Below are 27,750 nucleotides of genomic sequence, written 5' to 3'. Positions count from 1 at the left end.
GGGCTCCCGCTGCATTTTTTGTATTGCTAGCTAAGGGTAATCCAAGCAGCTACTGGCTGCTAACCCCCACTGCTTGGTGTTACCTTCACTGGCAATGGAAAACCCAGGGAAGCATTTTTTATTTTTTTTGCCAAAAAACTACAAAAAAAAGGACGTGAGCTTCGCCATATTTTTGTATGCTAGCCAGGTACAGCAGGCAGCCACGGGCTGCCTCCAACCCCCAGTTGCCTATTTGTACCCGGCTGGGAACCAAAAATATAGGGAAGCCCATTTTTTTTAATTATTTCACTTATTTCATGAAATAATTAAAAAACAAATGACGTGGGCTTCGCCCCATTTTTGTGTCCAGCCGGGTACAACTAGGCAGCTGGGGATTGGAATCCGCAGCACAGGTTAGCCCGAGGTTTCTGGGCGCCTCTGCTGCGAATTTCAGTCCGCAGCCGTCCCAGAAAATGGCGCTCTCATAGAAGCGCCATCATCTGGCGCTGTATCCAACTCTTCCAACAGCCCTGGAGCCGGGTGGCTTGTTGGGTAATCATGAGTTAATACTGGCTTTGTTTTACTAGCCAGTATTAAGCCAGAGATTCCTAATGTCAGGCACGTTTGACCCGGCCATTAAGAATCTCCAATAAAGGGTTAAAAAAAAACACCACACAGAGAAAAAATACTTTAATAGAAATAAATACACAGACACATTAGAGACTCCATCTTTATTATCCCCTGTCAGCCCTCCACGATCCTGCTCTTCTGTCTTCTTTCTTTCTAGTGTAGTAGTAGTGACGATTGTAGTGAGGATGAGATTTACCAGCTCATCACTTGGGGCTGGGGAACCTCCATCCTCACTACAATTATCACTAGTGTAGTAGTAGTGACGATTGTAGTGAGGAAGGATGAGATTCACCAGCTCATCACTTGGGGCTGGGGAACCTCCATCCTCACTACAATCATCACTACAATCGGGAAGCAGCGTGCAGCCTTCACTCCGTGAGTGATCACTGCTGGCTGTCAGCGATAACAGCGGTAACGCTGACAGACGCGTTACCATAGCAACGGTGCTCTCGGAGCCGCGGTTAGCGGTGACATCACCGCTAACTGCGTTGCTATGGCAACGGTGATCTCCGTTAATGACCGGCTGTGTCAGCCGGTCCCTAACGGAACGGGGAGTCGACCGTGTGCTAGAGCATGTCGCCGGTACACGGCGATACACAAATGTGCACCGTGTACCGGAGAGATGCACTCGCAGGTCCTACATGACGTGTCATAGTCATGTGACCAGTCTGTAGCCAATGAGATAATAGCCACGTGACTGGTCACATGGCTATTTTGACGTCACGATAGGTCCTGCATCTCTGCTGGCAGTGCCATCACCGGGAGGATTCAGCGATCATCGGATGGAATAGCGGCAGGAGACAGAGTGGAGAAGGGATCGCGAGGACCGGTAAGTGTTATGGCAATGTTTATTAACTGTTTGTGTACATTTATCATGCATTTTTATGTGTTTGTGATTGCCTCCCATTATAGCCTATACGTTCGAGTTCAGTTCGTCGAACGTTCGACGAGCCGAACTCGAACGGGACCCCCGTTCGGCGAACCGGCCTCGAGCCGAACCGGGACCGGTTCGCTCATCTCTAGTCATGACACACTACTATGAGGGGGGGGGGGTTTGCTGCTGACGCTGTTAATAGCCCCAAATTTTGTACTCATATCCCCCATTCTGGGCCCCTCACAGGTAGATATGGCCCACATTGTGGAATTTGTATGATCCCCATCCTTATGTGTGTGATCTTCCAACCTGGTGTGTGTGTGTGTGTGTGTGTGTGTGTGTGTGTGTGTATGTATGTATATATATATATATATATATATATATATATTGATCCAACCCCGTCCAGGTGTACAGTAATGCCTTTATATACTAAATTTATTTATTGCCTTAATTTTACAAATGTGATGCTCACCTAACTTTGTTTGGTCCTTCCTTTGCACTAGAAGCAAAGTCTCCCATATCTCGAGGACCTGCAGTGATGTAATGAAGAGGCAGGGCACTGTGCTGTTCTGAGTTGCTTTGGCCCACCCCTCTTCATTACATCACTGCAGGTCCTTGTTCAGCTACTGGAGACTTTGTTTCTAGTGCAGAGGCAGGATCAAAATGAAAGCAATGTGAGCCCTCGGTACAGAGACTGCGGGCTGTGCTATGAAGGTATGCCGTGCTCTGGCCCGGACACTGCAGTGATCTGCACTTCCTCTGGGTCAGACATGACTGCAGCGCCACCCTGCTCCAGCCTCCTTCTTAAACAGTGGACACACAGTCTCCCCAGCCACTGCAGGAAGCTGGCTGGAGAACCCACGTGTCTCCGCTGTTTACATTAAACAAGTATTGATTTGATGCTCCTCACACCCGCTTCTAGTCACTGACTGAAGAGAGTGGAGAAAGGTGGGCGGGGAGCAGCTAATGAATATTCCTTTACTTTAAACAGCAGGTACACGTGGTTTCTCCACCCGCCGGCTTCCTGCAGCAGCGACCCTCCATGCCTCCTGTGATCCCAGTCCACAGCTGCTCCCTCCCCACAGCTCCCTACCCTGCAGGTACCCCGCTTTGACATTCAGACCATAAGACGCACCCCACACTTTCATCCCAAATTTGGAGGAAAAAAAGTGCGTCTTATGTTCCGGAAAATACGGTACAATTCATGGTTTATTATATTTCTTGCCCTCCTCCTTCTCCTCCTACATCTTATCAAAAGGGTTATCATATGGACCTAGCTTCAAATTTTTACAGATCGCCCTTACTCATAATTTTACTTGCCACAGACTTTAGTCACATCAGAGTCCCACAGCTTTCTCCACGCTTCAGTTGATTCCATTAGTTTTTAGTGCCACTGGGGACATATTAAGTGATAAGCAGATCTGCCTATCAACTGAAAATGCTGAAAGGCTGACTGTTCTCAAAATAAACAAGACTTGGATTGGCCCCAATTTCTCAACCCCAGCTGATGACTTTAGTAGAATGTAAAACTAATTCAAAGATTCTTTTTTTATGTTGTTTTGCTATGCATCCCTTTCAAAGAAAGGTATATGGTTTATGGTTTATTTTCCTTGTCCTCTTCCTTCTCCTTCTCTACCATATCCACAGAGTCATCGTGCAGCACTCACTCATAATTTTTAGTGGCCAGTAGATGGCCCTCCAATCAATTTTTAGATGGCAAGAAGCCGTCTCTCACTGATAATTTTTAGAGGGCAAGGAGGCAGCCCTCACTTATAATTTTTAGAAGGCTTGTGTAGTGCCCCTGAGACACTCAGGGCACTACAGGGAACTGCATCCTCTAGGGGATGCAGGACCTACCCCCCTGGGACTTGGAGTATTAGTGCCAATACCACCAATGCACAACTAAAATCCTTGTTCTCCACTCCACACCGAGCATAGAGGGTTAACTATGTAAGGGGATAGTTGCCATGGAAAGGAATGAGTCCCTGGGATTAGCCAGACTGGTAGGAAGGGTCAGCAGTCAGTCAGTCAGTAGAGAATCTAGAGAGTGCAGCACACCGGAGAGGTGTGCAGATGTGCCTAAGCTGGGTCCATGCAGCGGTGACCCGGGGGCACAGGAGAGAGGTCACCAGGTCCACTGGGACTGGAGCACACACGGGGCACATGCGCACTAGACCTCTCTGAAGCCGGAACGTGTGCACCCAGCTTCATAGTGCGCATAACAGGAAGTGCGGAGATTTGATCATGCGCAGTGCCCAGCGTCTGAGGATGTAGTAACGGACAGGTACGCACATCACCGCTGGTAATGACGCTGGTAGTGGGCATTGAATAGCATGTTAGCATGCCCTTGTGGGCATGCTACCATGCTAAGAAGGAAGGCAGAATGAGCAGAGGAACTAACGCCATTGCGACTAAAGAAGCACCAGGGATCTTTCCCATGCTGTTCCCATTCCATTTGAGCACTGTTTCCATTTATTTTAGTAATTTTTCTGACCCCTCAGACCTACTGGAAGGGTCTTCAGGAAAAATGTTCAAGGTTGCTTTCCAAAAATTTCTGCGAACTACAGATCTGTCTCAAATCTCTCCTTCAGCTCTAAAATCCTGAAATGCTTCGTATACTCTTGGTTAATTGGCTATCTCTCAGATAACTCTCTTCTAAAGGTCCAGTCACACTAAGCAACTTACCAGCGATCCCAACAACGATAGGGATCGCTGGTAAGTTGCTAGGAGGTTGCTGGTGAGATGTCACACTGCGACGCTCCAGCGATCCCACCAGCAACCTGACATGGCAGGGATCGCTGGAGCGTGGCTACACGAGTTGCTGGTGAGTTCACCAGCAACCAGTGACCAGCCCCCAGCGCCGCGTGGAAGATGCTGCGCTTGGTAACTAAGATAAATATCGGGTAACCAACCCGATATTTACCTTGGTTACCAGCGCACGGAGCTATACGTGCAGAGAGCAGGGAGCAGCGCACACTGAGCGCTGGCTCCCTGCTCTCCTAGTTACAGCACACATCGGGTTAATTACCCGATGTGTACTGCAGCTAAATGTGCACAGAGCAGGGAGCAGCGCACAATGCTTAGCGCTGGCTCCCTGCTCTCCTAGCTACAGCACACATCGGGTTAATTAACCCGATGTGTCCTGCAGCTACATGTGCACAGAGCAGGAGCCGGCACTGACAGTGAGAGCGGCGGAGGCTGGTAACAAAGGTAAATATCGGGTAACCAAGGACAGGGCTTCTTGGTTACCCGATGTTTACTGTGTTTACCAGCCTCCGCAGAAGCCGGCTCCTGCTGCCTGCACATTTAGTTGTTGCTGTCTCGCTGTCACACACAGCGATCTGTGCTTCACAGCGGGACAGCAACAACTAAAAAATGGCCCAGGACATTCAGCAACAACCAACGACCTCACAGCAGGGGCCAGGTTGTTGCTGGATGTCACACACAGCAACATTGCTAGCAACGTCACAAAAGTTGTTCGTTAGCAGCGATGTTGCTAGCGATGTTGCTTAGTGTGACGGGGCCTTTAACCCATTACAATCCATTTTTTGTTCTTTACGCCTTAATACAATAGAACCAATTACAATGGCTCACTCTAAAGTCAGTGTTCTATTTTCTTCATATCCTGCATGTTGACTTCAGGTGTATCTGCTTTTCCATGGAAACATCTTACCTGATCATTTCTTTCCTGGAAGTTGTTTTGTTGCTATTATTTAGAACAAAATTTGGTACATTCTTCAGATATCAAGATGTTTGGAACTGTGCTGCTCAGCTGTACTTGCTCACAAAGATTTCAATTAACGATAATTGCTCCTTTTGAAGGGCACCTGTGCCATGCCAAAGTCAGTATCTGCCTCAGTTTGACCTATTGCCAATCTACTTCTAATGTGTGTAGAAATTAAGTAAAATTTCTCCTGCTAAAACTTTTTATCATTATGCAAGTATCATTTTCATGATATGTTATTTCAAGATTCATTTTTGGTAAATACTAATTGTTCTTATGTCTCTGTGTAAATGTTCTTAGTGATTTCAATCACTGACTTCAGGTGACCTTATTGAATTGAGTGACCTCAGATGAGGTTACCTGCAATCACAGGTGGAGGACCGTGGGAACCTCCATCTTTGACCACAAAGAATCTAACTGACTTCACCACTCAGCATACGGCTCAGTCTATGCTTGAAGCTCAGAGCAGGCTGTCATGTTCCATGGCCACATGCTGTCACTTTAGATGTAGCAGTGCTAAAATCATCAAGGGACCTTGTGTGGATTAAGTCGGACCTGGGTGTTTTGGGGGTTGATAAAGGAGTGAATGAGGGTGGTTTTTTATTTTATTTTATTTCAAATAAAGGATTTTTCGGTGTTTGTATTTATTTCTTTTAATTTACAGATTAGTAATGGGGGGTCTCATAAATATCTCGCATTACTAATGGAAGCTGTGATCTGTTATTAACCCCTTATTGGCCTGATTGCTATCATACCAGGGCAATCGGGATGAGCTGGGTAAAGTGCCGGGATTGTCGCATCTGATGGTTGCAAAAATTCTGGGCAGCTGCTATTTTTATGCTGGGGGGCCCAATAAGCATGGTCCTCCCAGCCTCATAATACCATCTCCCAGCTGTCGGCTTTATCATGGCTGGGTATCAAAATTGAGGGGACCACACATCGATCAATTTTTTAAATTATTTGTTTAAATAATGGAAAAAAAAGATGCATGCATTTCCTATTATCTTGATACACAGCCAAGATAAGCACACGGCTGGCGGTTGCTGCCTGTAGCCATATGCTTTATCTGTGCTGGGAAGCATATCGGGGGACCCTACACCAATTTTATTTATTTATTTTTTTACATCAATAGAGAGGCACACACAGCGCCTCTGATTGTTTGCAGAAAGACACGCTGTTACGCAGGGTGGGGGAATGTCTGACTGCAACCAATCAGAGATGTGGGGACTGCCGGTAGGCGTGCAAAACAGTGAATATGTATGAAGGCCAATAAGCGGCCTTGGAAGTAATTTTAAAGCTGAAGACTTGATAAGTATAATGCATCCTGCCTATACCTGATATAGCAATTTCCATGGGTGGTTCAACCATAACTCCCAAGCAGCATGTTCGCCATCTTAAGGTCATATTTGATATAGAACTTTCCTTTATTCCCTATATCCAATCTCTCATTCACTTTCGTTACCTACATCTAAAAAACATCTCCAGAATCCAAACTTTTCTCTTTCTCATCCTTGAAACCGCAAAAATTCTTACTGTCGCTCTTATTCATTCTCATCCTGACCACTGCAACTCTCTACTGATTGGTTTCCCACTTACCAAACATTCACGTCTCCAATCCATTGTGAATGTGGCGGCCAGGATCTCATTTCTGTCCAGCTGCTACATCGATGCCTCCATCATCATTACACTGGTTGCCCATACACTTCAAAGTACAATATAATCTGATCGTTCTCGCCCACAAAGGTCTCCACTGTTTTGCACCACCATCCATCTCCTTAATTTCTTTCTATCACGCTACTCATCCTCTCCATTCCACAACTGATCTAACATTACCATCCTCCTTAATCCGAACTTCCAACTCCCATCTCCAGCTTTCACTCGTGGTGCACCAGTTTTCTGGAATGCATTATCATGGACAATCTGATTGCTACTTAACCCCAACATTTATAAGTATGATTTAAAAACACAGCTCTTTATATAGGCATTACACCTCATCTCACTTCACTAATCTTACTATCCCCTGTTTCCTGTTCTCATTTTTCCACAGAATCAATTCTTATTTATCTGTCTTCACATCCTCCACACACCTTGATAACTCTTTTTAGACAGATACGGGATGATGACAAGCTTATGCATCATTATATCATAACCCCTATTTCTTATAATGATAGCTGGACCATACATGACAAGTATGTTCAACCTATTATGTCTACCCACTCTTCCCTTATAGAATGCAAGCTTGCGATCAGGACTCTCACTCTTCCTGTAACTGTTGAACTAGGTGTTACTTTGTTATGTCATTATCGTTAGTACACATCCCCCTAAATTGCAAAGTGCTACAGAATATACTGGCACTACATAAATAAAGTGATTATACTATTATTATTATTCTGTGAATGCTCAATTCATGTCATAGGCTGAGCTTTCCATGTATCTGAGCCTTATTAAAATTTAAACCTTTACAACCACTTCCTCTATATTACTTCAGAGTTTATTTTGATTCCTTCCCTACATCTGACAGCTAAAAAAACTCCATCACCCTAATATTTCTTTAATATGGACAGTTAACATAAAGATTTTGTAATCCACTGTTCACTTTTAGAATTAAATAAATATTCCTTCTGATATATTCATAATTAGAGATGATTGAATATCACAAATATTCGACAATATTCGGCTTCGCGAATATCCAACGAATAGGTCGCCGCTATGCGAATATTCGACGCGCAATGTAAGTCTATAGGAAGCCCGAATAGTTGCTATTCGGCAACTATTCGGGTTTCCCATTGACTTACATTGCGCATCGAATATTCACAAATAGTCGAATAGCGGCGACCTATTCGGCGAATATGGGCGTTACCAAATATTTGAGGTATTCGATCAACCCTATTCATAATACAATATGTGTTTCTAGTCTTTTCTGTAAAAGAATTCCTGATTTCATTGTTTTCTTCTGTGTAAATACCTGGGTGAGCACTCTCCACATACGGTTAGAGCGAGACAGCACTGTTTGCCCCAAATCATTTTGTGAGGCATGATGGTCATTTATCTAATTTGCTGCCATGCTTTCACGTGTTTGTTGCACAATTTCTTGCTATCTTTTGAGCCCATTTACACATATATATTTGTTGAAGGAAAAAAAATAAAGTGACGAAATTGAGTACAGTGGGTTATACAGTTGAAATCAGAGGTTTACATACACTGTCTAAAAAGACACATATGTATGTTTTTTTTCTCTATCTGAAATGAAATCCGAATAAACCCTTCCTGTTTTAGGTCAATTAAGAACCAAAATTATTTATATTTGTCTAATGCCAGAATAATGAGAGAGAGAGAATATTTTAAGCAAAATAGAGTATGATCTCCAGCACTTCAAAGAAGGTTAAAAAAATTTATTGAAGTTCTATTAAAAAAGATTAATCGATCATGAAAACTGTTTTCATGATCGATGGATCTTTTTTTAATAAAACTTCAATAAATATTTTTAACCTTCTTTGAAGTGCTGGAGATCATACTCTATTTTGCTTGTCTGTGTTCTGCCTGAGGCCAGGGCAGCTCCGTGCACCAAGACCGATCCTGATCTGGACTTTAGGAAGGGTGAGCTGAACTACTTTTTCTATTTTCTGCATTAGAATATTTTAAGGCATTTATTACTTTCTGCAAAGTCAAAAGTTTACATATACAGTACAGACCAAAAGTTTGGACACACCTTTTCATTCAAAGAGTTTTCTTTATTTTCATGACTCTGAAAATTGTAGACTCATATTGAAGGCATCAAAACTATGAATTAACACATGTGGAATGAAATACTTAACAAAAAAAGTGTGAAACAACTGAAAATATGTCTTATATTCTAGGTTCTTCAAAGTAGCCACTTTTTGCTTTGATTATTGCTTTGCTCACTCTTGGCATTCTCTTGATGAGCTTCAAGAGGTAGTCACCGGAAATGGTTTTCACTTCACAGGTGTGCCCTGTCAGGTTTAATAAGTGGGATTTCTTGCATTATAAATGGGGTTGGGACCATCAGTTGTGTTGTGCAGAAGTCTGGTGGATACACAGCTGATAGTCCTACTGAACAGACTGTTAGAATTTGTATTAAGGCAAGAAAAAAGCAGCTAAGTAAAGAAAAATGAGTGGCCACCATTACTTTAAGAAATGAAGGTCAGTCAGACCGAAAAATTGGGAAAACTTTGAAAGTGTCCCCAAGTTCAGTGGCAAAAACCATCAAATGCTTCAAAGAAAGTGGCTCACATGAGGACCGCTCCATGAAAGGAAGACCAAGAGTCACTTCTGCTGCGGAGGATAAGTTTATCCGAGTCACCAGCCTCAGAAATTGCAGGTTAAGAGCAGCTCAGATTAGAGACCAGGTCAATGCCACACAGAGTTCTAGCAGCAGACACATCTCTAGAACAACTGTTAAGAGGAGACTTTGTGCAGCAGGCCTTCATGGTAAAATAGCTGCTAGGAAACCACTGCTAAGGACAGGCAACAAGCAGAAGAGACTTGTTTGGGCTAAAGAACACAAGGAATGGACATTAGACCAGTGGAAATCTGTGCTTTGGTCTGATGAGTCCAAATTTGAGATCTTTGGATCCAAACACCGTGTCTTTGTGCAACACAGAAAAGGTGAACAGATGGACTCTACATGCCTAGTTCCCAACGTGAAGCATGGAGGAGGAGGTGTGATGGTGTGGGGGTGCTTTGCTGGTGACACTGTTGGTGATTTTTTTCAAAATTGAAGGCATACTGAAGCAGCAAGGCTACCACAGCATCTTGCAGCAGCATGCTATTCCATCTGGTTTGCGTTTAGTTTGACCATCATTTATTTTAAAACAGGACAATAACCCCAAACACACCTCCAGGCTGTGTAAGGGCTATTTGACTAAGAAGGAGAGTGATGAGGTGCTATGCCAGATGACCTGGCCTCCACAGTCACCAGACCTGAACCCAATCGAGATGGTATGCAGTGAGCTGGACCGCAGAGTGAAGGCAAAAGGGGCCACAAGTGCAAAGCATTTCTGGGAACTCCTTCAAGACTGTTGGCAGACCATTTCCGGTGAGTACCTCTTGAAGCTCATCAAGAGAATGCCAAGACTGTGCAAAGCAGTAATCAAAGCAAAAGGTGGCTACTTTGAAGAACCTAGAATATAAAACATATTTTCTGTTGTTTCACACTTTTTTGTTAAGTATTTCATTCCACATGTGTTAATTCATAGTTTTGATGCCTTCAATGTGAATCTACAATTTTCAGAGTAATGAAAATAAAGAAAACTCTTTGAATGAGAAGGTGTCTCCAAACTTTTGGTCTGTACTGTATTAAGAAGAGTACTATGCCTTTAAACAATATGGGACAGCCTATATGATGATGTCATATCTTTGAAAGCTTTTGATAGGTTTATTGGCAACATCTGAGTTAATTAGAGACACATCTGTGGATGCATTTTAATGCACACCTGAAACACACTGCTTCTTTGTGTAGCATCATGGGAAAGTCAAAAGAAATCAGCCAAGATCTCTGGAAGAGAATTGTAGACTTGCACAATTAAACAAGTGCAAATAAGATGGAAATGTCCAGCCATTATACCACTCATGAAGGAGACGGGTTCTACATACCAGAGATGAACGTGCTTTGGATAGACATGTGCATTTCAACCCAAGATCAAAAGCAAAAGACCTTGTGAAAATGCTGGCTGAAGCTGGTAAGATTGTGTCATTATCCACAGTGAAATGAGTATTGTAGCAATCTGGGCTGAAAGGCTACTCTGCCAGGAAGAAGCCATTACTCCAAAAGAAACTTAAAAAAGGCAGATTAATGGTTGCATATGCACACAGGAACAAAGACCTTAATTTTTGGAGACTTGTCCTGTGGTCTGCCGAAATTGTTTGCCCATAATGACAATCATTGCATTTGGAGGAAAAAAGAAGCTTTGAAGCCTAAGAACCCCATCTCAACTGTGAAACACCGGGGTGACAGAATCATGTTGTGGGGTTGTTTTGCTGCAGGAGGGACTGGTGCACTTCACAAAATAGATGGCATTATGAGGAAAGAAGATTATGTGGTAATACTGAAGCAACATCTCAAGACATCATCCAGGAACTTAAAGGGGTATTCCCATCCCCAAGATCATATCCCAAAATATAACAGGTGTAATAATAATAATAATAATAATATTAGCAAATACCTCCAATTAGAAATGTAGTATAATTCTTCAAATTAGCTTTGTCTCTTACCTCATGGACAGAGTTTTGCACCTTCGGTATCCATGGTTACATAGTTATATAGTGACAGTTGCTTGTGGATGTAACCATGGATACCTAAGCTGCAATGCACTGTACATGAGGTATGAGATATGGCTATATCAGGAAAACTATACTACATTTTTAATTGGAGGTATTTGCTAATATTATTTTTATTACACCTACCACATATTGGGATAGGATCTTGGAGAAGGGAATATCCATTTAAAGGTTGGGTGGGAAAGGGTCTTCCAAATGGACAATGACCCAAAGTATAGTGCCAAACTGGTTACAAAGTGGCTTAAGGATAACAAAGTCAATGTTTTGGAGTGGCCATCATAAAACCCTGATCTCAATCCTATTGAAAATTAATGGACAAAGCTGAAAAGGCCGGTGTGAGCAAGGCAACCTACAAACATGGCTCAGTTACACCAGTTCTGTCAGGAGGAATGGGTCCACATTTTATCCAACTATTGTGAGAAGCTTGTGGAAGGATATCCCCAAAACATTTGACCCAAGTCATACAGTTTAAGGGCAATGGTACCAAATACTAATGAAATGGATGTCAATTTTTGACTTTGCAGAAAGTAATAAAACTGCCATAAAACAGTCTCTCTCTTATTATTCAGCATTTTGCAAATATAAATAATTCTGGTAATCTTAATTGCCCTAAAACAGGAAAGGTTTATTCTGATTTCATGTCAGATCATGAGAAAAACATGTAGATGTGTCTTTTTAGATACCGTATGTAAAGTTCTGGTTTCATGTTAAACGTTCCCCTAAATTCATTTGGTAGATATTTTTTTCACCGACCGTGCAAGTGACAATAAACATAATGTAACTAGTCTGCCCAATAAATCAAGATAGTCCTATAATAGCCTGTGAAAGTGGATGTGACATAACATTATATTATATCAGTTGCCACTTAAAGGTGTTGTCCAGGCTTATGATGTTGATGATCTATTCTGCTTACATCTTCCCAGCACAGGAGCTGGAGTCAGCTGATCAGTTGTGGTCTTGTGTTTGAACCTGCACTGATTAGCTGTTTTCAGCTCCGGTGGCAACTAGATGTAAATTGTGAATGGAGCCAGAACAGCACAGCTCCATTCATTGAGTAGAGGCAATTGCTGAAACTGCAACTTAGCTCCTATTCACTTCCATAGAAGCTAAGCTCTAGAACACAGTGAATGGAGTTATGCTATTCGGGCGACATTAACTATTGATATTTAGCTGCTGTCAGAGCTAAAAACGGTTGATCCATGGAGGTGCAAAACCCAGCACCCCTACAGATCAGCTCTGACATTGGGTAGATGTTTACAGTGAATGGAGATGGGATGGCACAAATCCATTCACTGTGTTGTTGCAATCACTGAGGATTGCAGGTTATCATCTATTTGAATGAATAGGAGCTTTGTTGTACTCAACTGCCACCACACTATGAATGGAGTTGTGCTGTTTCAGTTCCATTCACTTTCACATCCAGCTGTGAGAGCCAGAATCAGCTGATCAATGAGGGTACATGATATCAGAGCCCCAACTATCGGATATTAGTGACCTAGCCTGAGGATAGATAATCAATATCATAACCCTGGACAACCCCTTTAAGCACTATTATGTGTGATAATAGACCATGTATCTTGTTTAAAGGGAATCTGTCAGCAGGTTTTTGCTATGTAAGCTGAAGACAGCATACTGCAAGAGTAAAAAATAGAATTTAGGGCTGCCTGTCTTGTCACGGTCTGATGTATTTATTTGCTATGTTTGTTTAAGCAGCAGGACTTATCATTGCAGGACACGTCAGTCCCGCATGCCCCCTCCTGTGATTAACACCTCACTGTCAATGTACAATCTCTACTGAGAGCCTGGTGTGGACGGGGACAGCCCACTGGACTTTGCTACATTACTAAAGTTAATAATTTTGATTGAGTCAGAATGGCTGCAGCCAGTAATCTAAGTGATACATCATTGGATTAACGCTAGAAGTCCCAGAAATTTTGAGCTCCCCCTGAAGTCCCGAAAGAGGGTCAAATGACCCTAAGTCCAAACTGAATAGAACTAACTAGAAACTAAATGGCTAGACTCAATGGAAAACAACAACCTCCTGTGGTGCGACAGTAATGGCCTTAATTACAGAACAAAAGACGTTGATTATAGGATGTTAGCTAAAATCCTTCAAGTCATTCAACCCGTCTCTGGGTTCCAAAGGTAGAAATGTTAAATTACCCCTCTCTGGGACTTCTAGTGTTAAGGATCTCTTTGGCTTCATCACGCTGCTCTCAGATGAAGTAGCAAAAACCTGCTGACAGATACCCTTTAAATGTTCTGTTTTCATTACAAGAAGGACAACCTTCCGGTACCATATTTGAAAAATGAATACTGTCTCTTTAATGAACAAAAAACCCAGTATAATGTAATATCAATGTTAATGCCAGTAAGTAATAATAACATATAGCTCTGATTGTGTAGAATGACATTTGGCTTAGCAGTTTTAACATATTGCACAAAATGTGGATTTTCCCTATTGCTGAAAATAAGACAGAAGAGACATGGCAGTCATCTGTACCACGAGAATACAAAAATAAAAACCATTATTATGATTTCCAGAAATATTGTTTTGTATTTTGTATTTCTTGTTTTTTTTTTTTTTCGTTTTTTTTAACCATTTTAATCATGTATGTATAGGCTTACAGCATGAGGGGTGGTTCGGGAGAGTGGTTACAATGGTGGCAAGATGCAAATTCATTCTGGCAAAGTAAGATGCACACAACACAAGCATGCTCAAATCTGTGCCATACAAATATTACTGATGGCAAAGGGATGGAATGAAATCTGCATCATACATGATTATTATTGTTTCATTTCAAATGCAGGTACTTGTCTGCCGCAGTATTAGAGCAGCCTCCAAAAGGGAGGTGCCGGCGTCACTGCGACACTGGAAGTACTTTGTAAAGGAGAAAACATTATACAGCAGTAGCCATTCCTCAAGTTAAAAAAAAAAAGTAAAAAAAAAATAAAATTTAAACAATATTTAAAGAAAAATGTAAATACAAAAAGGTTATAGCATATCAACAACGTAAAAAGACAACAGAAAAAACACATACAATTCAGGTTTAAGACTTAGTGATACATAAGGAATCAGACATAAAGGCTTTAGGCATAACATATATATTATGACAAATTGCCACTGGTAAATAAGACTTTAGATACTGTTTGCTTCTGCAATATTGAACATGAGACATGTGAGGACCAGCAGAGAAACTATTGTATTGGTGAACGATACTGAATCTCTACTTGTATACTATATTTGGTCATTGCATATACAGTAATTCTTTAATATACCTTTGATATGTGCAAAACCAAGCATATAAAATATATAATATAATATGATATATATATATAAATAATAAATACTATGTATAGCAGGGAAGCAGCAGAAGGTACATATCATTGCCCAGTTAGACTTTTATCTGCTAATAAATGAATAAAACAGCTCGTGCCTACTGATGGACTGTAAGGGGTACTTTACACACTGCGACATCACATCCAGAATATCGTCGGAGTCACGTCGTTAGTGACGCACATCAGGCGCCGGTAACGACATTGCAACGTGTAAAGCCGATAAACGATCGCAAAAGCGTCGAAAATCGGTGATCTGTGTAGCATCGGACATTTTCATAATGTCGGGTCGACCGCAAGTACGATGTTGTTTGTCGCTCCTGCGGCAGCACACATCGCTGTGTGTAAACCCGCAGGAGCGACAAACATCTACTTACCTGCAAGGGAGAAGATGGGCCGGATGTTACGTCCCACTCATCTCCGCCCCTCCACTTCTATTGACCGGCCGATTAGTGACGTTGCGGTGACGTCGCTGTGACGCCGAACGCACCTCCCCCTTGAAGGAGGGATAGTTCGGCAGTCACAGCGACGTTGCCGAGAAGGTATGTGCATGTGACGCTGCTGTAGCGAGAATGTTCGCTACAGCAGCAATCACCACATATCGCATGTGCGACGGGGGCGGGTGCTATCGCGCTCGACATCGCTAGCTGATGCTAGCGATGTTGCAATGTGTAAAGTACCCCTAAGTCTGTGCGGGTAGGGAAGAATGCCCACTATAATTGGTAAAAAGAGAGTCCGCAAGCAGAGGATTTCGTAATCTGAATTGTATTCATTATGATCTCTTAGACCTGATGGGGCTGATGTGCTTGCTTTGAAAATCTTAGAATGATAGTGTAACAGAGATGAGCAAATTTCCCAAAATTTGATTACGGATGAGATTTGATTTGAATCTTTGCATTTGTTATTAAAGTGATCTCTTAGGGGTGCTTTACATGCTGCGACATCGCTAGCATTTGCTGGCGATGTCGAGCGCGATAGCACCCGCCCCCATCGTACAGCCGATATGTGATTGCTGCCGTAGCGAACATTATCGCTACGGCAGCGTCACACGCACATACCTGCTCTGCAACGTTGCTGTGACCAGTGAACCACCTCCTTTCTAAGGGGGCGGTTCGTTCAGCGTCACAGCGACGTCACAGCAGCGTCACTGAACTGCCGCCCAATAGAAAAGGAGGGGAGGAGATGAGCAGCCGGAACATGCCGCCCACATCCTTCCTTTCTCCTTTTACGGTGGACGCAGGTAAGGAGATGTTCGTCGCTCCTGCGGTGTCACACATAGCGATGTGTGCTGCCGCAGGAACGACAAACAACATCGTACCTGCAGCAGCAACGATATTATGGAAATGAACGACGTGTCAACGAACAACGATTTTGCATGTTTTTGCGCTCGTTGATCGTTGCTCATAGGTTTTACACGCTGCGATGTCGCTACCGGCACCGGATGTGCGTCACTAACGACGTGACCCCGATGATATATCGGCAGCGATGTCGCAGCATGTAAAGTACCCCTTAGACCTGATGAGGCTGATGTGCTTACTTTGAAAATCTTAGAATGATAGTGTAACAGAGATGAGCAAATTTCCAAAATTTGATTACGGATGAGATTTGATTTGCATCTCTGCATTTGTTATTAAAATGATCTCTTAGACCTGAAGGGGCTGATGTGCTTGCTTTGAAAATCTTCTAATAACAGTATAATACAGATGAGAACATTTTCCAAAATTTGATTACGGATGAGATTTGATTTGCATCTTTGCATTTGTTATTAAAGTGATCTCTTAGACCTGATGGGGCTGATGTGCTTACTTTGAAAATCTTAGAATGATAGTGTAACAGAGATAAGCAAATTTCCCAAAATTTGATTATGGATGAGATTTGATTTGCATCTTTGCATTTGTTATTAAAGTGATCTTTTAGACCTGATGGGGCTGATGTGCTTACTTTGAAAATATTATAATCATAATGTAACAGAGAAGAACAAATTTTCCAAAATTTGATTACGGATGAGATTTGATTTGCATCAAATAAATACTGTGCGAATTGTATCTGCCAGTAAAAGAGATAAAAAAATATGAAAAAAAGACAAGGAGTGGACATATATGGAGAGTGCATGGTTGTGATGAATATAAGAACTTACTGGCTTCTTATTACCTTTTCCCGGCCCTTAGTATCCAGTTGTGAAAATCAAATCACCCAAAATTTTGATTTCTTAGAATGTGAACCTATGAAATGATATTTTATCATCAAGATTATACATTCCTTTGATATGTATTTTCAAAGAAGGTACACCAGCTTCATCGGGACTAATAGATCTGCTTAATAATGGGATCTAGTGGCACATCGCTAGTAAACGATAATGCTGTACAGCTTATAATGAATTATATAGTTTATATCATATCTGTCACGTGCTCTCAGACAGGTATAGACGCTGAGGTCCATCAGTCAAGGCAGAATTGTGTCTGCTGCTTCATCCTCAGAATAAAGGTTCCTTTCTAGAGGCAGCATCCATTCTGAAGATGGCCGAGACACTACGAAAAGTCTCATTTGAGCAGACGATGGGTGAATATTGCACTTTTTATTATTAATTTATAAGAACTTATATTTTTACTTAACATTAAATTCACAAAAAGGAATACATTTCAATCTCTTGTTTTCTTTCATTTCCATAGTACAAAAAATGCACTTAGTGTTTTGAGAGCAGGATACAATGCCCTGAAAAAGCAATACCAACGCATTGCCAACTGCACTATTAATATATGCAAAAATTTGCACACCCATCCCGAAATATTGCCCCATTTATATATTTAACAATGTAAAGTGCAAAAAAATATATTTCTGAAACTGGAATCTAGTAGGAAACTAAATGAAAGCTAATATATATACTGTATATATATACTGTCTGACCTTACAGTATAAACATCACCTTGTGTATTCCTAAGCAAAATATTTGTAACTAAATCTGCTTCAATATTATCTTTAGTAAGTGATCTACAACTGGAATCCTCCACAAATACTATTTATATACTTTCCATCTAAAGCACCTATTAAACTAGGAAATAAATGAGGGAAAAGCATTAATTTGAATTAAAATTATGAATAAAATAATCTATTACTGCTTTACTTAAAATATAAAAATATTTATCAGGTGACCTCCAGAGAAATTACTACAAATCTATACTTTTACTATAGATCATTGTCAGAACTGCAGATGTAGATAGATATCTATCTATATATCTGTATATATCTTAATGTAGTGTATGCTGTATTGAAATTAATTTCCCATTAGTATAATTTGCACAAGACCCACTAGAAACCTGAATATCCCCTTTTTAGGAAAGGTCTAAATCTTCCCAAGGCTTACTGATGTAAGGACTATAGGAACTGAAGCTTAAAGGTGTGTTCTCTTAAATCAGCAGCACCAGTCTGAATACTCGGGGGTTTTTTCAGTAGCATGAGAATGAGATTTCATGAATTCTCTTTCCAATGCTGCTACTAAAATGTGCAATAAATTTTCCACCTAGAACGTCCACTGTGCATTCACCCTATGTGCGCATATCTCAAAGGTAGCAGCAAAAAGAAGATTGTAACAGTATCATAATGATTGAAAATCATAGTTGCCAAGTCTTGCTTATTACTGTAGTGGACCTGCAAGCAGGAGGGATCAAAGATAGATAGTTGTTAGATAGATAGATGACAGATAGACAGATAAATAGAATCATAGATAGATAGATAGAATCATAGATAGATAGATAATAGATAGATAGATAGATAGATGGATAGATAGATAGATAATAGATAGATAGATAGATAGATAGATGGATAGATAGATAGATAATAGATAGATGGATAGATAGCTAGATGGATAGATAGATAATGGATAGATAGATAGATAGATGCAAGAAAATTAACCAGGACTCCAGAGCTGCTTTATGTAATAAGGTGGAGGACTCCTTATTAGTCCATGTGGCAATGTTTCTGTTCCACATGTACTAATAAGGGGTGATCCACCTTATTACACAAGCAACTGGAGTGCTGGTTCATTTTCTTGTGTTTACTGGAATGGACCTATGGAACCTATATCTGGAAAAACTCCCAGATCCCAGAGACCGCAGGACCCTGAGCAGATATAGACTCAGTGCCCACAGTCTAGCCATCGAATCCGGCCAACACAAGCAGAGCTACAAGCCCAGGGAGGACATACTGTGCCAACACTGTGACCTGGAGGCCCTGGAGGATGAAACGCACTTCCTGCTACACTGCACCAAGTACTCAGCAGTGAGGGACACTCACTTCAGGAGACTCTCCCATCTCTTCTCGGATTTCAGCTCCATGAAGGAGGAAGAGAAAATATATATCCTGCTGGGGGAAGAAGAGAGCGCAGTGGAGATAGCAGCGCGGTATGTGAGCGAATGTCATAGATTTCGAGAAAGAGAACTATGATAAGCCATGGACTTCCATAGCCCCCAACGTCCCCACCCTAGATGTGCCCCATCCATTCTACCTATAGTCCCCACCCTGGATGTGCCCCATCCATCGTACCTACAGTCCCCACCCTGGATGTGCCCCATCCATCCTTACTATGGTCCCTACCCATTATCCCCACAGTTCCTATTGTACACTTGCTTTGGCAAAACTAATTTGTATTTGGTCCTGCCAATAAAGCTTATTTGATTTGATTTGATTTGACCTATGAGTATGTGTACATACAGTATCTTCTATAGATAGATACATAGATATAAATGATCGATAGATAGAGGGATAGACAGATAGATAGAATGGATGGATAGATAGATAGATGATAGATAGATAATAGATAGAGAGATATATAGGTAGACAGATAGATAGACATATAAATAAACAGATGGATAGATAATGATAGAAATAAATGATAGATAAATATATAATGATAGACAAATAAACTGTGAAATATATATATATATATATATATATATATATATATATATATTTGCTCAAAAAAATAAAGGGAACACTTAAACAACTGAATGGCATTTTAGAGTTCCCTTTATTTTTTTGGGCAGTATATATATATATATATATATATATATATAATCTATATAAATGATAGCTAGATAAATAAATAGATAATGACATAAAAAAAGAAAGCTAGACAAATAGATAGTGATCGATAAATATTGATAGCTGAATAGAGAATGATATATATAAATGATTGATTGATAAATAGATAGTGATATATAAATAATGATAGATAAATAGATAATGATAGATAGAGACAAAGTAGTAGATAGATTGATAGATCGATACATAATAGATTTTGTATAGAGATAGATACAATATATGAACCAGTCATATTACCTGGCAGTTGGCAACTATGATAAAATGAAAACATTTGTCCGTATTCCGATAATTAGAATTCTAGCTTTCAATTCCACAACACAATGATAATTCCACATTTTTAAGCAGAAGCCAAACCTAGAAGTCTTATTTACCAGTAATACCATAGAAGAATACAGCAGCTTCAGAGTTTTCAAAAGTATTATTGTATTATTTTGACAATCCAAAGTACCATTTATTGATATGAATTATAAGAACCTTGCTACTGTTATGGTGCAATATGTAAAAAGATGAATGGACATGGACTTGATATGACACATAATACAAACAGCACAACACATAAAGAAAAGACTGTTGATTGGCCTTTGCCCAGCAGAGGTAGATAAAGGTTAGAACAAACTGTTTACTGACCATACATAAAGGTACTTAAACAGTAGATCAGTTGAACAAGAGCTCACCTGCTAAGTGCTTTTTAACATTGCTCCGTCGTTGCTCTTTTCTACTGTACTTACGTACCACCCAGTTATTGCTCCACTATATTTAAATACACTATCTACCTAAAATCTACATTCTACCATTAATTAAGGCTTTTTTTTATATTATTCATTCTACTAGTCTTATTTTTGCAGTATGTAATTGAAGTTACAATGTGCCTGACCAACAAGAAAAGCACCATGTATTCCGGAACATAAAGATGCTACTGAAAGTGATTCCTAAAATCAAAACTATTAGACACATATTGATTTTTTTTCTGATTTTATTCTACTTCTGGTGCAATTCCTGGTAAACGCGCTATAATGTACAAATGAGTCGGGTTTCAGCGCATTTTCTTCATAATTAGAACAAAGGAGAATGTTTCCTCAAAGTGATAAATGCATAGTATTGGTTCTTCCTACGTATCTCAGGTAGTAGATGAAGCAGAGACAAGAAGTAAAAATGGAGTGTATAAAAGGGGAGGCGTCTTAATCAAGACATAGTGTTTGCTTTTAAAGTTTTTTCCTTCATATCCCTGCTACACAGCAAATATGTTTGAAGTGCACTTCCCAAGTGTAGAAAGAGAATAGGAAGGAAACTGAGTTTAATTATTTTAACAGCCCTTATAAATTTTCCTTCCTTTAATGTTACTGCAAAATGTAAAAAAAAAAAAAAAATTAAAAATATCCAAAAATGTGTTTTTAACATAGAGGTAATGCTAATGCACATATAGCACTGTGTAGTCTAGTATCCAATTAAGCACATTGAAATACAATAAAATGTCATAGGCCTATTGTAACAGATTGCAATGAGCTTCATAATCCCATTGCATATTAACATTCATAGATGTGTACAGGGGGTTTAATAACTGGCACTTGCTCACTTACAGGAGATTCAGGCATAGTCTCTACCCTGTAGGGCATCTTATTCTGCAGGATCTCCTGCATGTCTTTTTCTCTATTTTGATGCCTTACACTTGAAAACGTCTAACTGTGGTATAATTATGACTTTAATTCTCTTTAGAATTAGTTTGTCTAAAATTTCTTACCAAACCGGTTTACTCATAATTTTTCTGGTTGTCAAGAGCTTAATTTAATGAGGTTGTTTGAGAAGATGAAAAATTATCTCTTCTTTCCAAAATTGTACAATATTATCAACAGGCTGTGGCCATATTGCAACTTAGCCTCTTTGCATGGTTGACCTTCTATAGAAGACAAAACCCAATGACAAGACCAACGCTGATTTTGGGTAAAAAAATAGACGCTTTTTCTAATCTCAAACAACCACTTTAGTTATATGTACCACAGCCATAAGGCCACATGTAAATGGCTGTCTAATAATTTATTTTTGTACAGAGGTGTAAGGGTGCATGCCCACGATCAGTATTTGCAGCAGTTTGGATGCAGCCTACCTCACCTGCGTCCAAACTGCTGCGTTGTACAGTACAAGCACAGTGGATGTGATTTCTAGAAATCCTGTGCCCACTAGGTTTCTTTTTTCTGCAGCAAACACTGACCTGCGGTGTGTCTTTCCAGACTGCAGCATGTCAATTGTTTGCTGCGGAATCGCATGCGTCCTCCATAGAGAAAACACAAGCAGGAGACCGCAGTGCATGGAACCCTGATCGTGGGTACTGACAGCTGCAATCTCCTGCGTTCTGCTGTGGAGGAGATATGTGGCCCTGCTGGTCAGGACTCGCTGCGTTCTGAACGCAGCAAGTCCTGATCGTGGACACTCTATTGCACCTCCATTTCATATGATAGCATATACATCTTTTAGACCTTTCAGATTGTTTTATAAAGCTTAGCTTTTGTAGGATTAGCTCCCTACTTATGGTAATTTAAGAATAATGTATAGCAGCTTATGCAGAATGCACAGTTCCTTACTAGGGAGACAGAATGACCACTGTGCTCAGCTATATAGGGTTTATTTTCATATCTGTGTAATGGACTCTTAAATTCAAATAATCATGGCTATCAGCTTAAGCTTGCCAATATATAGTATAATATATATATATATATATATATATATATATATATGTACTGTATATAAATATATAAGACTCAACACAAGTTGATTTTCAGGACCTGCCCCATCAGCCATGTCAATGATCATGGACCTCTTGATGGGAAATTAACGAAACACCTTATACCTGACAATATCAAAGGCTTTTCTTTTAATTACCTGAGGTGACATCATTGTTTTGGTGTGATGCATATGGGACATCACACCAGAACGATTAGTGAAAAGATGAGCCTTGAATGCCATCAGATAAGACCTAGTTCTTAGGACTCCCATCCAGCAACCACTGATTGCTAAAGTAGCCAATAGACTGCGTCTTGGAAATCCATTTACACCCGCTGTAATTTATCTAGATACATATATAGGGTAACTAGCCCCCACAATTTAGATTACTGAAGATATATCAATTAGCTCAATTACATATAACTTTTTCCAAAAGAGGGCTAGTTCTCATAACTATTGCTGGTGAGACTCTAGAGAGTATTGACCTTATTCCCCTTATCTCCCTTGTGTGAGCAATGGTTTGAAATAGAGATGAGTGAATAATCAAGAGGAATTGGATTCTACTAGAATTTTACAAAAATCCGCATTCACCAAAATGTTTTATTTTTTCTAATTTTCTTCTGTGCTTATTGAGCAAGATGGCCATTGATGGCATTTTGTAAACCATAAAAAGCCATTAAAATGTTCAAAAATAAAAAAAAACTTATACTCACCTTTCTGGCCACTCCGTTACTCACCTCCACCTGTCCAATCCTCGTCGCATCTTTGGATGGGTATCAACAGCGCTGAAGTCCCCAGGGCACATGCGCAGCACCCTCCTGGGCATAGTAAGCCTGAATTTATCAGCCTAGCGACCAAGCCTCAGTGATTTCAGTGTTGTTGAAGCTAATCCTGAAGATGTGACGAGGATCGGAGGAGTGATGGTGAGGAATGGAGGGGCAGGAGAGGTAATTGGTAAGGGGAGTATAAGGATTTTTATTATTTTTTACGTATTCTGGTTATTATGCTCTTTGGTCTAGTGAGACCCCAGAGCAAAATAAGCAACATTAAATTTGTAGAGAATAATTCCACACAAATTGAAATTTCTGGAGGACTAAAAGCGCAAACAAGCGAATTTGATTGTTGCCTGATCTGCTCATCTCTAGCTATAGACTATCCTGTCTTTATCCCAATATCACCAGTAAATGTTGTTTTACCCCCAAAATGAATTTCTTGTGTTGAACAAATTATTGTGTTGAATACAAAGACTCCATTGCCTTTCTAGTTTAGGAGGAATTTAGCAATTTAAAAAAAGGCTTCCGTGTTCCTCTGGACCTTCCCGTTACAGCCCACATCTCTGCGTGTTCCTAGTATATATACACACATATATCTTTATATTTAATATGAAATACTGTAACTACAGCAGAAATTAAAACAGAATTCACAATGAATGCCAAAACTGTACCTCCAATGTGAAGGCCTTCAACTATATTACTCACTGAGCTTAACTGGATCAACATACAGAATTCTGAAAGGCTGCTCATGTTCAACTGACCAGTGAAAAGACTGGACATTTTCTTCATTGAAATGGGAACTGGAAAAACACAGTTTGCTATAGGTGCACATTAAAAAATGGAATAACTGCCCAACAATCTAAGGAGTGTTATTTTTCACTGTTTTAACCCTCTCACAGCTGTAGTCCACAAGATTGCCCACTCTATCGTCTTGCGTAACACCGACATTCACCCAGCAGCCTGGATGGAAATTTTAGCTATTATCACACAGTTACCACCAAGCAGGTTCTCTTTTTTTTCATAATGTAGTTTGGTTTTTTTTTCATTTGCTTCAAGGAGATGGGTAAAACAATGGATTAAGTGGGCAGAATGGACACTAGTGTTGTTATTGTTTGCTATGCATGTGTTCATAGCACTTCTGCTTCAATAGTAGAAATCGACAGGACATAAAAGATGAATACAGACAATGGCTAGAAATATATAGACAGTGAAAAGACTCAGTATAGCTTTGAGAAACCATCCCAAAAAATAAAATCCTGTATTAACAAGTGCAAAATCAAACAAAAATTCGTACATTAAAACACAGTGTATAAAATGGTGTGAGAAATTTAAGTCACCATACAGCCTTTTACTCAATAAAAAGCTGCTGTCCCATTTTGTCCTTGAAGATTGGAGCCTGGCCCGATTTGCCATGTTGACACAGACTGACGTGTGACTGTCGCGTTTTGCTGGAGTGGGCCAGGGGTGTGTCTTTGAAGTGAAATATTTCCCTTTTTCTATTCCTCATTTGTTGAATGGTCTTCCAAAATTCTTATGTTTTCAAAACCCAGTCCTGTTGAGTTTTGTGCTGCTGAAACTGCTAGAACGGTGTGTAATAGTATCAGTACGAGAACACACAGTTTAAGTCTGCTGTTACACAGTCTGGATGCTGATGAAGCTGTGAGTGACGTCCTGTGACACAACGTTGAGTCCTGTTGTTGTTTCTCAGTCCCTTTGGGTTGGTTATCTCTCGATAAATCCCATCTGACATCACAGCATTCTGGTTCTGCATTGGTTGGATAGTTTTCATACAGCCCTGGAAGACAAAATGAATTCATGTATTCTATCTGAATAAATCATTAGCGACTGCACAAAACAAAGACAATTTCATCAGGCTGTATGAAATATTAATGGTCCTATGCTATGTAAACACAGGGAGCCTCAAACTGTAGGTTCACCGGAAGAAGATAATAAATTAGTAGGAAAACTGAGGAACATCTCAGGAACATCTCAGAAAACATTCAATGAACTAACAACTACTAAATGGAACTTTGGTATACAGGATTAAATACACATTAGCTCAACGCAGGGATTAATTCTGACTTATATAACGTCCTAAGATAGGAAATTGATGAGTAGAATGCCTGAGAGAGGCAGTGAGCAGCAGTCCCAAGGAGAACAAATGGAGCAGTCAGAGAGGCAGTGAGCAGCAGTCCCAAGGAGAACAAATGGAGCAGTCAGAGAGGCAGTGAGCAGCAGTCCCAAGAGAACGAATGGAGCAGTGAGAGAGGCAGTGTGCAGAAGTCCCATGGAAAACGACTGGAGTAGAGAGTAGCACATGCTCACTGCTTCTCCATTGAAAAGGGGATAAAAGTGACCAGTTATGGTGATTTTTCCATGTCACTGCGGTCACACTTCCACAGATCTATAAGATCTCACCTACAAAAAAAATAAAACTAATCAGCTGCTATGGCTGGATAATATAAAAGCTAAAGAATACAGCAGCACTCTGTATAAGCTAAGATGTATGTAACCATAGATAAACAAAGTTTAGTCCCTATTACTGATGTATAAAATACATTAATAAAATGAAGGTACTTTGCAGACAAATGGCCTGCGCAGGCTTCCCCATAATGCTTTGCATCTATCACATCACATGGTCTGGCACAGCCAATCAGGAGAGACTATCTCAGAGGTTATAAAAGGTAAGAGCAAGAAAAGCACCAGTCATTTTAGGATTTTACAACCTGGGATAGGAAGTCAGAGCGCACATCTCATCTTTTCACATAGGGGATATATAGACCTAAAGGGCACTTTACACGCTGTGACATCGCTAATGATGTCGCTAGCGATCGCACCCGCCCCCCTTGTGCGTGCGTCATGGGCAAATCGCTGCCTGTGGCGAATAATATCGCTAGTACATGTCACACACACATACCTTCCTAACGACGTCACTGTGGCCGCCGAACAAACTCTTGTTTAAGGGGGCGGTTCGTGCGGCGTCACAGCGACGTTACACAGTGGGCCACCAATGGAAGAGGAGGGGAGGAGAGCAGCAGCATTAACGACACGCCCACCTCGTTGCTGGAGGACGCTGGAACGCTGTTGTTCATTGTTCCCGGGGTGTCACACGTAGCGATGTGTGCTGCCTTCAGGAACGACGAATAACCTGCGTCCTAAAAGATAAACGATTTTTTGGAAAGGAACGACATGTCAACAATGAACAATTTGTGCCGCTTTTTGGATCGTTAGCAGTCGCTCGTAGGTGTCACACGCAACGTCGCTAACGACGCCGGATGTGCGTCACGAATTCTGTGACCCCAGTGATATCTCGTTAGCGATGTCGTTGCATGTAACAGGGCCTTTAGTCTGATTGTAGTGTATTTGGATAACAGCTGTGCATGGGAGTATGGGTTCTTCGCACATGATCTTATGCATTTCAGTAGCATCTATCTGATACTTGTGCTGCATATTCTATTTTTTAATTCCTATACACTTACCTTCATACATGCACTCAACTTAGCATGTATCATTCATACACAAGTTTCAGGCACCTTTTAGGTTTGGGATATACATTATATATTCATTTACCTCCTCCAATACAATTCTCTTTATGACTAGGAATATGCACACATGATTCTCTTTTTTGGACCTTTTTGTGCATGTCCTTTTATATTTCATTTTATATATGTCACTCTTGCATTTTTATATACTTAATTTAATATGCACTTCAATTACATTCACATGCACCTTAGTTTCTCACTGACATATAATATATTGATAATCAATTTTATTGGATGTATATATTCAATTGCACCTTATATTTATTTCATTATGACTATACACTTACCCTTATTGTGCTTGTATGTATAGATATCTTCATGCACTGTATGGTTACTTATTTGTACAGTTAGGTCCAGAAATATTTGGACAGTGACACAAGTTTTGTTATTTTAGCTGTTTACAAAAACATGTTCAGAAATACAATTATATATATAATATGGGCTGAAAGTGCACACTCCCAGCTGCAATATGAGAGTTTTCACATCCAAATCGGAGAAAGGGTTTAGGAATCATAGCTCTGTAATGCATAGCCTCCTCTTTTTCAAGGGACCAAAAGTAATTGGACAAGGGACTCTAAGGGCTGCAATTAACTCTGAAGGCGTCTCCCTCGTTAACCTGTAATCAATGAAGTAGTTTAAAGGTCTGGGGTTGATTACAGGTGTGTGGTTTTGCATTTGGAAGCTGTTGCTGTGACCAGACAACATGCGGTCTAAGGAACTCTCAATTGAGGTGAAGCAGAACATCCTGAGGCTGAAAAAAAAGAAAAAATCCATCAGAGAGAT

At 40.4% G+C, this 27,750-nt stretch overlaps 1 protein-coding gene across 1 annotated transcript in view; it reads right to left on the bottom strand.

Annotated features, from left to right (window-relative positions):
• Window positions 1–19,970: 19,970 nt before the first annotated feature.
• The window catches only part of NALF1 (NALCN channel auxiliary factor 1), a 767,424-nt gene continuing 759,644 nt past the window's right edge, over window positions 19,971–27,750 (bottom strand). Inside the window, exon 3 of the mRNA XM_075336680.1 lies at window positions 19,971–25,220. Coding sequence (XP_075192795.1) covers window positions 24,922–25,220 — 299 coding nt within the window. The 3' untranslated portion in view covers window positions 19,971–24,921. The remainder of the gene's footprint in view (window positions 25,221–27,750) is intronic.

The sequence above is a fragment of the Anomaloglossus baeobatrachus genome, chromosome 2 (genome assembly GCF_048569485.1).
Source record: "Anomaloglossus baeobatrachus isolate aAnoBae1 chromosome 2, aAnoBae1.hap1, whole genome shotgun sequence".
NCBI lineage: Eukaryota > Metazoa > Chordata > Amphibia > Anura > Aromobatidae > Anomaloglossus > Anomaloglossus baeobatrachus.
This window is presented reverse-complemented; position numbering and strand designations above follow the sequence as displayed.